General features: G+C 44.5%; 1 protein-coding gene across 2 annotated transcripts in view; it reads right to left on the bottom strand.

Moving 5' to 3' along the window:
* The window catches only part of Magi3 (membrane associated guanylate kinase, WW and PDZ domain containing 3), a 172,940-nt gene extending 163,637 nt beyond the window's left edge, over positions 1 to 9,303 (bottom strand). For both annotated transcript variants that reach the window (XM_090334056.1, XM_090334057.1), the window contains exon 1: positions 8,978 to 9,303. In XM_090334056.1, coding sequence (XP_090190182.1) covers positions 8,978 to 9,293 — 316 coding nt within the window. In that variant the 5' untranslated portion in view covers positions 9,294 to 9,303. The remainder of the gene's footprint in view (positions 1 to 8,977) is intronic.
* Positions 9,304 to 12,684: the final 3,381 nt, after the last annotated feature.

Raw genomic sequence — 12,684 nt, 5'->3', positions numbered from 1 at the left:
GGCAAGCATTCTACAACTAGGCCATATGACTCTACCATCAAGCAAAGTATTTTAGTGGTAGAAAAAGTAAAACCAATTTAATTTAGTTCTTTTTAAGTTCAGTAACATAAAATCATATACTAACAAATACTTTTCTCTGCCTGGTATTTTCATTTCATAAAACTACTTACACTGCATGTCATAATAGACAGAAAATCTAATTTTTCAGTCATATGTAACTTCCAATCAAATAACAAGATACAGTGTAACCCCTTACATATACTCCTGACTCAAAAAAATTGTTTAAAATGTTACACATACATAGAAAAAAAATGAGTCTAAAATACCAGATAATTTTATGCAGATAGGTTACTGTTCCTATTCCATAGCCTAAGCAATAAAGAAGATAAAACAGATTCTGGATTTCTTTTCAATTCCTTCCCATTACATAACATTAAAAAAATCCTAAACATCAAATGTAGAAAGCAAATAAATTATGGTAGGAAGGTTATTTTCTTTTATCTCTTACTGAACATTGTTTCTGGTATGTGTTAAAAATCGGTAACATAGGCTGCCATTTCTCTGGAATTTAGATGTGTCACAAGTCAATTTACAGTCCCCAAAAATTAGTCCCTGGCGTGGGAGGACTGAAATGGTGTGGGACTATTCCTCACTACCACTATGATGTGGTTAGTGGCTGTGGCAGGATCCATGTGCTGAGATGAAAGGGAAACAGATAAAAAGATGACACCCTAGCCAGCACGAAGGCTCATACCTGTAATCCTAACTACTTGGCAGGTTGAAATCTGAGGATCATGGTTCAAAGCCAGCTCAGGCACTGAAGTCCCTGAGACTTACCTCCAATTAACCACCAGAAAACCAGAAGTGGAGGTGTGGCTCAAAGGGTAGGGCCTCATAGCCACAGCCTTGAGCTTAAGAGCTCAGCGACAACACCCAGGCCCAGAGTTTAAGTCCCACCAAAAAAAAAAAAAAGAGATGACACCACACCCTGTCACTGGTGGACAATACAATTAGCTTGAGTTTAGCCGGGGTTACAATGGAAGTATGTTTTCAATTCCCTTTTTACTACTTTAACAATTTGCTTTTTCTTATAAAATTAGCTAGGCTTCCAAAGCAACCCAAATAAGCCCACTAATGATAAAAAAAAATGGCACTAAAATCAGCTATATTATGTGTTCAATAATATTCACAGTAAACTGGGTTTGGTGTCTTGTGCTTGTAATCCTAGCTACTCAAGGAAGCTAAGATCTGAGGATAGAAGTTCAAAGTCAGCACAGTACTAAAGAACCTGAGACTCATCTCCTTAACCAGAAGTGGGGCTGTGGCTCCAGGGGTAGGGTGGTAGTCTTGAGCTGCAGAGCTCAGGGACAATGCCCAGGCCCAGGAGTAGCCTTGAGCTGAAGAGCTCAGATACAGCTCCCAGGCCCAGAGTTCAAGCCCATGACAAAAAAAAAAAAAAAAAAAAAAATTCATAGTACTACATTATGAATTGAATGTAGCTAAAAGCAGTAAAAACATTAAGACCTTTGCCAGCATTACTGCTCAATTTTTTTTAAGTAAGACATTTGTAACAGAGCTACCTACACATTTAAGCAATTAGTGGCTCTTTTCTATTTTCCCATTATTTAATAATGTGGATTTTGTATCAAATATATTTTTATACACACACATAGAAACTATTGAGATGGAACACCTTGTACATCATTTTGTATAGTACATCCTGTCCTGTTTTTCTCCTCCTTTGCTTTTATCTACCTACTGAAAACACATCAGTTCTACTCAATCAACACCTGTCCATCTTTCAAAGCCAAGGTAAGTTTATAGTTCCCTCTCTAATCAGCCACATCAGAAAATAAGGTCAGGTAGCATAGACCCTACCCACATATTGATAAGAATGAGACCTTTCTCTTACATCGTGTACATATTTAACCTCCACAAATTCACTATTTTTACAAGTACTGGGAATAATTTCTTAGAATTAAGAGATAAATGGTTTTGGTAAACTATATATTTTTAACTTTTAACATAAGCATTCAACCAAAATACTGAATTATTCCAACATTGGTGGCAAAGAAGACTCATTCTATCCACTTTATGGTCAGCATAGGGCTTTTTTTTTTTTTAAGATAATTTGGTTTATATTTGGTTTCCCTCTTTTTGTAATGACTGAGAACTAAAATCCTACAGGCAGGCACTGGTGGCTCATGCCTGTAACCCTAGCTATTCAGGAGGTTGAGATGTGAAGATCATGGTTCAAAGCCAGCCTGGGCATGAAAGTCTGTGAGACTCTTATTGCCAATTAACCACCAGAAAATCAGAAGTAGGGCGGTGGCTCAAGGGGTAAGGCAATAGTCTTGATCTGAAGAGCTCAGGGACAGAGTCCAGGCCTAGAGTTCAAGCCCCATGACTGACCAAAAAAAAAAAAAAAAAGATGCACCTACACACCACCTTCTCCCTCTTTTCCCCTTCTCTCTGTCTATCTCACTCTCTCTTTAAATTGAGAAAAGGTTATGGTGGCTTATACCTGCATAATCCCAACAACTCAGGAATCTGAGATCTGAGGATCGTGGTTTGAGCCAATCCAGGCAAGGTAGCTGAAGAAACTTTCTTCTCCAATGAACATCCAAAAATTAAGAAGTGAAGTATGGCTCCAAAGAGTGTTAGCTGGGGCCAGGAGTTTGGCCTAATGGTAGAGTGCTTGCCTAGCATGCACGAAGACCTGGGTTCGATTCCTCAGTACCACATACATAGAAAAAAGTTGGAAATGGTGCTGCAGCTCAAGTGGTAGAGCTCTAGCCTTGAGAAAGTCCAAGGACAGTGCTCAGGCCCTGTGTTCAAGCCCCACAATTGGCAAACACAAAACAGAACAGAAAGAGTTTGCCTTGAACAGAAAGGCTGAGGGATGGCACTCAGGCCCTGACTTCAACCTTGGGTGGCCTCAGCCTCCTGTACTAGCATTAGCATTTTTGGAACATTATTTGCTATACAGCTAATCACCTCACAGAAACTGATGGTATACTTTATCTGTAGAGTTTTAAATAGAGGGAGAAAATGGAAAAAGTTAAAGCCCTTCTTCCTACAGATAGGTATTCCCTACCAGTGAGTCAATGAGCCCCTTTAGACTCTGTGATTCTTGAAGCCAGACCATTTCTGACTCACTCTGACATAGCATGCTGTGGGCACCACTAAGTGTTGGCTGAAAAATGTGTTCCAGAGAACGCATCATTTTCTCTATAAAAGTAAAATAAGCACCTTTTCACAGAAAGCATTCTGAATAATATTTCTTCTTCAAGGACCAGAAAAGCAATGAGATTTGCCTCTTCCTTTACGAACAACTCTCTTCTCCAAGCTACTGAAAAGCTTTGGGAAAAGCTTACCATTGGGATTGGTGGCAAATTTAGAGGCTTTGTTATACCACTGATTTACATAAATTTTCAAGAAGATTTTTAAGAAGCAACAGAATTTCTCCATCATAAGACATTTATAAACATCACTCCAGGACTTTAGAAGAAAAACAATGTTCATTCCCCAGAAACATAACACTGTGCTCCATGAAATCAGTTTTAGTAGTAATTTGAATAAAATGAAAAAAGATCTGAAAATTGAAAAAGCCAAAAGGTAAATGTGTTTATTCCATGAAAATCACAAGAAGTTATTAGGCTTTGTGGATTATTTTATTTATTTATTTATTTGCTATTCCTGGGGCATGAACTCAGGGTCTGGGAGGCTGTCATTGTGTTCAAAGCCAGTGTTCTACCACTTAAACCACAACCCTACTTCCACCTTTTTCTGAGTGGTCTATTAGACACAAGAGTCTCATGGAGTCAGCGTAGTGGCTCAGAAGGCTGAGATCTGAGAATGAGACTCTAATCTCCAATTAACCACCAGAAAAGCTCAAGTGACGCTGTGGCTCAAAGGGTAGGGTGATAGCCTTAAGCTGAAGAGTTCAAGGCCAGAGTTCAAGTCCCAGGACTGGCAGAAACAAACAAACAAACAAAAAAACCACACACACACTTCAACAGCTGGGTAGCAGTGACTCATGCCTATAATCCTAGCTACTCAGGAAGCTGAGATCTGATAATCACAATTTGAAGCCAATCTGAGTAAAAAGAATCTTTGAGACTTTTCTCCAATTAACCAGGGAGGAGAAAAGCCAAAAGTGACACTATGGTTCACGTGGTAGAGTGGTAGCCTTGAGTTAAAAAGCTCAGGGACAATATCAAGGCTCTGAGGTTCAAATATTGGCACCCCCGCCTCCATCCTTATTTTCTGATGTGGCTGGCTAAAGAAGTCTAGATATAAGGAGAGGATCAGTAAAGAAGTCTAGATATGAGAGGATCAGTAAAGCAACCAAAACTATATACTAGAAAAGTTAACACAATTAAATATATGAGATATTTACATATAGAACTCTACAGAATGATACCAAAAAAAGATTAAGGGGCCAGGAATTTGGCCTAGTGGTAGAATGCCTGCCTAACATGCACCAAGACCCAGGTTGGATTCCTCAATACCATATACATAGAAAAAGCCAGAAGTGGTACAGGAAGTGGTAGAGCTCTAGCCTTGAGAAAACCCAAGGACAGTGCTCAGGCCCTGAGTTCAAGACCCAAGACTGGCCAAAATAAATAAATAAACAAATACAAAGATGTTAATGACATACTAGAAGTCATTAAATCTGTGTAACTCAGTTCTGCTGCCTACTACAGGTCTATTACCACAAAGTTATTTAAGACCTTTAAAAAAACAATAACAAAATTACAAAAATTTGGAAAAGCAGTGAAATTTAATGTAAAGCTTATAAAATTTCATTGCCCCTTTTGGTTCTTAAAACAAAAATTTTGTTTTAATTTAAAAAAAAAAGGTATCCAATAACTTCTGGCATTGTAAACAGAAATTTGCTAGCAGGTAACTCTCCTATTTCTCCTCCTCTTCTCTTCAGACTTTACAAACAGATAAACAAAGCTTATGGAAGTCCTGAATTACTCACTAAGCCAAAAAAAGAACTAACAACATTCAAGGGGTGAAAAGACAGTTTTCATTATTTGCATATCATAAACACTCCTTATTTAAAAGCACCCAGAAGGGTTTTTTGGTTGTTACTGTTATTGCTCTTGTTGTTTTACCAAAGGGAAATGTGTTTCTAGGAATGATTTCTTTTAAACAAAATTGTCCTAGACACTGGATGTCCCAGAGTTCACAGTGAACACTTTTACCTATATTTAATTAACAATAGGTGAGCTTTGTTTCAAATCAAACGTTACTTAAAACAAACTGACCACTGTTCCCTGTGATTTTCATCCCTGGACAGAGTACTAGGCAGCAAATAATGGCTTCATACACTTGGACTAGAACAGTACTTAATCTTTAACTGGAACAAAAGTCATACAACTTACTGCTGAAATACGTGTTTAAAAGTATATTATGAAGCAAGTATATACTCTAATATTCTAGACATTCAAAAACTAGCAAACTTTAGAAATTCTCATTTATCAGAATAGAAGTTGATTAAGAATATACTCTGAAGTAAAATCAAAGAAACACATGTATATCACAAAAGTATCTCTCCAGAGGTCTAAAGTTCAACTTTATTACTCAGAAAACAGGAAGTACAAATTCAATTGACAACATTCCTCTTTGCAGAAAAAAAAGAAAGAAAGAAAAGAACAGCATAGGGTCACAGTTAAGAATCAGGTGGTTAAAGGGGTCAAGCAATAAACAAAGCTAAAGCTTATCCTAAAAGCAAGAAAAGTACTGACAGTTAAATGCTATATTAGTGATACAACAATAAAGTCCCCAAATCTCTCAGGAAAGGCCTCAAATAGGAACCAAGTTTCAAAGAGCTATATTTAATGATCCATGTAAGGATAAAGATAATAACAAAAGGGGAGAAAACGACGGTTCTAAGTCAAAGCTAAAGACAGCTGTTGCAGAAAGAGCCTTCCTTCAGTCCTGAGGGGATGGTTTGGGCAATGTTCCCTCAGTAAAACAAGATGGGCAGCAGAGGGCTTGAAGAAGAGGGGAGGGGGCAGCTACATACAGCCTTCTAAGCCCAGCCCATCCTTTCACCAGCGACTGGGAAGAAAACAATATAAAATAATTCCCATTAACATTACCTCTTACAGAAATGGTCAGATTTTCCTCTTAAATTGAGCTAGATCCAAAATGACATTAAAAAAACACAGTTCAACAGAGTCACTAGTCAGGAAAGCTAAGCATAATTTATAATGACTTATTAAACTGAAAAATCTCTTACACACAGTTTAGATTAAAAAAGGAAAAATTTGCAGAACAAGTTTCTTTTTAAAATCCATATTTTCATCCTTTTCTAAATGAATCACAAGAGTAGAGATTCTTTATCTTCTCTAGAGGTAACATGTTGCTTTTAATCAAACCCAAAGTTCTACAAATAGGCTCTTAAATTCTTAATTTCTAATTTTTAAATCGTTGTATATAACCTGAACAAAAAACATTTTCCTATTTGAGTGCAAATGCTGCTCTTAAGCAAAGCCAGTTAACATAATGCCTGACATGAGAGATTAAAATTGTTACATTACAACTTGCTTAGAACCAAGAGTTGTAATCTCAAATGACATACATATAATGGTATCCATTAGAAATTAGGAATGCAGAGTATCTTTAAAGTATCACAACAAATTAAAGTACAAAGAAAAAAGGACCGAAGGTGTGGTTCAAGTGTTAGAACAGCTACCAAGTAAGAGAGAATCCCTGAGTTCAAACACCAATACACACAAAAAAGAGTCTTCAGATCTATTATCACTAATTATTACAAAATGCCCTCTTCAATATAAATTATTCCCTTTGTCATATCAAAAGTAGGACAGTTTCTTTGGTTGCCAAGAGGGCAAAATTTTATTATAAAATGCCAATTACAGTCTTGGTTCCAGGAAGCTTATTTAGCATAGTTATACTAAGCACATACTCTACTGCTTGACATATTATCTTAAATTTTACATAAAGGTTACAAATATATATGACATGCAAACCAAAGTAATATTAAGAAGCTCTCTCTCTAGTCTAATTTTTAAAAATCACAATAATTTGGAACACACCTCTTCAAATTTAAAACTTTTTTTTTAAATCCATGCTCCAACTAATCAAAACAAAACACTGAGTCATGATGTAGACCCTTTCAATATTTACTGACACAGGTCTTGAACCAGATGATGATACCTAGACTAGTAAATGCTATCTGTAGACTATTTGCATATTACACACAGTAACTGGTGGCTGACCAACAGGCGCCCCCCCCCAATCTTTCCTCTATCCTTCATGTTTTAAAAAGTTAACATTTAAGATCTTACAATTCATACAACTATAGAAAAAAGCAATTTAAAGTCAACCAAAATTCTAAAAATGAACAAAATGTTCCGAATACAGTTTAACAGTCACTTAGTCAAGAGAATTGAGTATAATTTACAATACCTTATTAAACCGAAAAAATCTCATATATAATTTAGTTTTAAAAATAAAAACATGATACTGAATTCGACCTGAATATGATAAAGCAGACTTAAGTAAATCTTAAGACTGTAGGACTATGTGAACGTAAGTGTTACATACCCACAACACACACACACACACACACACACACACACACACATTCACCAAACCATCAATTCCCTTTAAGCTGGAGGACTAGTAAATATTTCCAACGTGGGCTGCTAAGAAACAACAACTACTTTTAAAAAATGAAGGAGATAGCAAATTTTCCTCCAGAATTTTCTAGCACTTTGCCATGAAGGGACAACACCAGGCAGCCCATTATTTTATATACATATATTTTATATATTCATTATATATTATATATTTTGATGCACTGTGGCTTAGAAGAGCAAAACCAGTGTGACTTCCAATAACGCTGTAACGATAATTCTCTCACCAGCAAACATCTGGAAGGCAAAATCCCTTTTTACCATCGCTGACACGTCGGGCGATAGTAACGATTCCCTAAGACGAGTACACACTACGGGTTCTCGCTACGCGTCTGCTCAGTGCTCAGAAGCTGGCGAGCGTGCACACGGCGCAACGTGCGTGGAAGCAGTTGTTACTAGCAGCAAAGACACCAAGCAGCCTGTACTTCGTCAAAATTCTGTATTCAAAAGCTGGGCCAAAGCAATTACTAGGCTGGGCAGCTGGGACTTGTACTCAGAGGCTCCCGAGGGCACACCACGGCCACACCTCACCCTCCGCGGCCCCGAGACCCCACCCAGCGTGGCCCCTCGGACCCCAGACCCCCGTCGCCCAGGCCGGCGGAGCCAGGCTGTCAGCTCCGCCGCGAGGTCTGCGCGGTGCTCGGAACGCGGCGCGGCTCGACCCCGGCCACCCTCGGTCACACCCCCCCTCCCCCAGTTCCTCGGCCCCAGGCACCTCCATAGGAAAGACTGTTTCCCCCGGTCGCTCGGAGGTGCCTGCGGTGAGCAGCACACACCAAGACCCCAGGACCTCTCTCACAGGACGACAGAAAGGCGCTGGAGCCTGCGGGGGGGAGGGGGAAGCCGGGCGACACACGTCGGACACCCAGCCGCTGCCACCGATGGCCGCGAGTGGAGCCGCCCGGGGCAGAGCTCCGTGTTCCCCACGCGCAAAATGGGAAGGAGCAGCGCCACCCCCGCCCTCCAGCCTGGCCGGGAAAATCAGGGCGCACCCATCGGTCTTAGGCTTCCATGGACCACCAGCGAGAGAGGAGGGGGCCATTGTTCTGGGACCCCCCCCTCCCCGCCCGGACCCTACCAAAGGCCGACGAAAAGCCTGGACGTCCCCCCACCCCCACCGGGAAGGCCTGGACCGCCCCCTGGGACCCCCGTGAAAAGCCCAGAGCTGCCCCCCAGCACTCCCACTATGAAGGCCCGGACCCCCACAGAAGGCCCAGATCACCCCCGGGACCCCACCACCAAGGCCCGGACCACCCCCTCCCCCGCCCCACCACGAAGACCCCGACCCCCGCGCCGCGTACCTGGCTTCACGGTCCGCAGGCGCACCGGCTCGCGGAAGTGGCGGATGACAGCCCGCGTGTCGCGCAGCGTGAGACCACTGACCGGCGTCCCGTTCACCTCCAGCAGCACGTCCCCCGGGCTGGGCGCCTTGCCCGACACCACGCCACAGGCGCCGGCGCCCGGCCCCTCGCGGAGCCGCCCGAGGTAGGGGAACTCGCCGCGCTCGGCACCACCGCGCACCTCGGCGCCCAGGTCGCCCTCGGGCCCGGCCCCGGCCACGGCGCACTCCTGCACCTTGCTTAGCCAGTGCCGCTTCTTCCTCAGCGTCCGCGACATCCCGGCCCCGCCGCACCATGGGCGCCGCGCTGGCCGGGCCCGCTCTGCCCGGGGCGGCCCTCGGCCCGCGCCGGCCGCGGGGGGCCGCGCCGCGCCCCGTTCGACCCACCGGACGCGCTCCCCGCCGCCCGGCCCTGCGAGGGTCGCCGCGGGTGAGGCCGAGGGAGGGCGCGGCGAGCGGTCCGGCCGCCCCCGGGGGCTACGGGAGGACTCCCCGCAGACGGCGGCCCGGGCCCCGCGCCCGAGAGCCGGGAGAGGCTGCGGCGGGGGCCGGGGGGCCGGAACGGGAAAGGCCCGTCGGGGGCGCGCAAGAGCGGCAGAGACCAGAGCCGAGGAGCCGGGACAACGGAGACCGGCGCCCGCCTGCCTGCGCCGCCAGGAGACTGCCGCTTTCAAACCCGCCGCAGCCACCGCCGCTGCCTCCCCGCCCGGCCTCCCGCCCGCGCCCTTCCCTCAGCCCAGGCCCGCCCCCTCCCGCCGCGCGGCGCCCGGCGCGCTGCCGTCACAGGCTGGGCGCCTGGGAGCCGGCCTCAGACTCCACGCTCGCGCGCCAGGGATTGGCCTCCGGCACGGAGGGGGCGGGCCGTCGGCGAAGAGGAGGAGCTCCTATTGGGTAATGGGTTGTAGAGGCGGGTACGAGGATGACTGAAGTTTACAGAGAAGTTTGGAGCGGGCGGGGGAAGTGGAGTGGGGCTGGCTGCGGGGAGGCGTCAGGCCGAGGCGCCGCCCGAGGCCCCGCGCCCCCAGGCTGCAGCGGGGATCCCGACTCTGGGGGCGTGGCCTCCGGGGCGGAGCCGGGCCCCAGGCAGCGGCGCGCGGTGGTGGGCTGTGGGGCGATCCCGGGGTCGGCCGGACCCCCCGGGCCGCTTTGCCAGGAGTCCGCGTCCTGGTTGTTCTATTCCTTACTGTTGAAGGCCCGGCCCCCGAGGCGGGAAATAGAGTCCTGCACTTAGGGCTTCGGGACCCGGGCTTTATTTAGATCGTCTTGGGGGGGTTCAGCGTCCCCCGGCGGAAGGTGCGGACGGCCACCGGATTAGACGGAATGTGGAGTATCCGGGACGTGGAGACACGGTCACCACATTATCCCGGACGTGGAGTATCCGGGATGCGGAGACCAGGACCAGCTTCTCCTGGCTCCCAGCGCAGTTTTGGATGTCAGGCCCCGAGGTGCTGATCCGACAGTAGCTGGTGGTGATGATTAGGGGAGAGGGAGAAATGGGTCAGGGACCAGCAGCACACTTGAGTTGCAGCCCCCAAGTGCCACTTCCTTCCAAATCTTGGTTTTGGTTTTCTAGTCAAAGGTTAGAGACGTGACAAAGTTGGTATGAATTACTGAGTTTGAGTCCTGGTCTCCAACCCGCCCCCCCCCCAAAAAAGGTAAGAATATTCTAGTCTATAAAGAAAATGATATAGATCCTTCTAGAACTAGCTTTTCAGGGACTCCTCTGGATCCTACCTCCTGACTTGACACACCCTCTTTCCTCCCCATCTTTGAAATGCTTGTGTCTGAAATTTCTAATCCATCCTCAGTTAAGGGCCGAGGGCCATCTCTTTCTTCCAGGTAGTCTTATGGGATTTTCATTTCTCGGGTGCAAATTGTTTTCTCTGAGCTGAAATATGTTTGTATTTTACTTTTGTACTTTTTGTACTTTTGTACTTTTTGTACTTTTTGCTTTAATGGGCTCCCGTCCTTTAATGTCAGCATAAGGCCCTTAAACTATGAATAACTCAACAGAATCCCACTGAGGCTCTACTCACTCTGGACCAAGCTTTATGTCATAATATCCGCTATGAATGTTGTAATAAAATCATTTTGAAACCTGGGAATGTGGCTTAATGGTAGAATGCATGCTAGTGCATGAAGCCCTGGGTTCAATCCCTCAGTGCCACATGAACAAAAAACTGGAAGTAGAGCTATGGCTCTAGTGGTGAGTGCTAACCTTGAGCAAAAGAAGTTCATGGACAGTGCCCAGGCCCTGAGTTCAAGCCCCATGACCAATACACACACACACAGGCACAAATCATCTTGAATCTTTAAAATTCTCATCTACAAGGGGGTATCAATGTTTGAGAAATAATGCACCCACTACCTGAGGAATGTAACTGTAACCTCTCTATATATTACCCTGACAATAAATAAAAAAATAAAAATAAAATTCTCATCCACAAAAATTTATGCTAGGATATTTGAAAATTATTGTATTTTCTGTGTGTATTGTGAGAATGGCATATGTAATGTCCAACATCATTGCTTAATCAAAGTTAGTACTAAATGTTCTATTATGTCTTTACATTTTATTAGCATTTTTATTTGCCTAGGCCTATAGGTTTGTTAATTTGTATGATAATGCCAAACTGTGCTCAGTGACAGAAGCAATAAAATGAAAATTTTTATTCCAGTCAACAAAACTAATTTACTCTCTAAAATCAGTATTACTAGGCTTCATACACAAACGTGCATTTTAGCCCATAATAAATTTACTTGCAAATTCATAGAACAATAAGTATATCAGAAAGCAACTATGCCAGGCACCAGTTGCTCACACTTGTAATCCTAGCTACTTAAGAGGCTGAGATCTGAGTGAGGAAGTTTGAAGCCAGCCCAAGCAAGAAAGTGAAAGTCTATGAAATTCTTATCTCCAATTAACCACAGCCAGAGCTGTGGTTCAAGTGGTAGAGCGCTAGACTTGAGCTCAAAAAGCTCAGAGCTAGCACCCAGACCCTGAATTTGAGCACACACACACACACACCCTAACCACTATGCCAGAATTCTTTGGAAAGGGAAGTTGGGGCTGGGTTTGGTGGCTCACCTCTGTAATTCTAGGAACTCAGGAGGCAGATCAGGAGGATCATGGCTTAAGACCAGCCTGAACACAAAAGTTCATGAAGTCAGGTGCTGATGGCTCATGCCTATAATTCTAGCTACTCAGGAGACTGAAATCTGAGGATTGAGGTTAAAAGCCAACCCAGGGACTAAAGTCTCTGAGATTCTTATCTCCAATTAGCCACCAGAAAACTGCAAGTGACACTGTGGCTCAAGGGGTAGAGTGCTAGCCTTGAGCTGAAGAGCTTAGGGTTAGCGCCAGGCCCAGAGGCTCTGCTCCCCTCCCCACACACAGGCAAGCACACTCCATCTCAACCAATAAACAAGCTTAGCATTGTACTTTACCTGTCATCTGAGTGATTCAGGAAGTTAAATGGGAATATCATGGTTTAGGATTGACTGAGCAAAGCGTCTAGCCTATATCCAAATAAACAACAAAAACAAGAAGGACTTAAGAGTATGGCTCAGTAGTTGAGCATTTACAAGCACAAGATTTGAGCAAACCCCAGTACCACCAAAAAGAAGGCTGAGGGTGGAGTTAGCCAAGCAGTCAGATGTGTCTCCTTC

Source organism: Megascapheus bottae, chromosome 6 (assembly GCF_031878675.1).
Source record: "Megascapheus bottae isolate mThoBot1 chromosome 6, mThoBot2.hap1, whole genome shotgun sequence".
In the NCBI taxonomy this organism is placed as follows: Eukaryota; Metazoa; Chordata; class Mammalia; order Rodentia; family Geomyidae; genus Megascapheus; species Megascapheus bottae.
The sequence above is the reverse complement of the archived record's forward strand: the minus strand, read 5'-3'. Positions and strand labels throughout refer to the sequence as shown.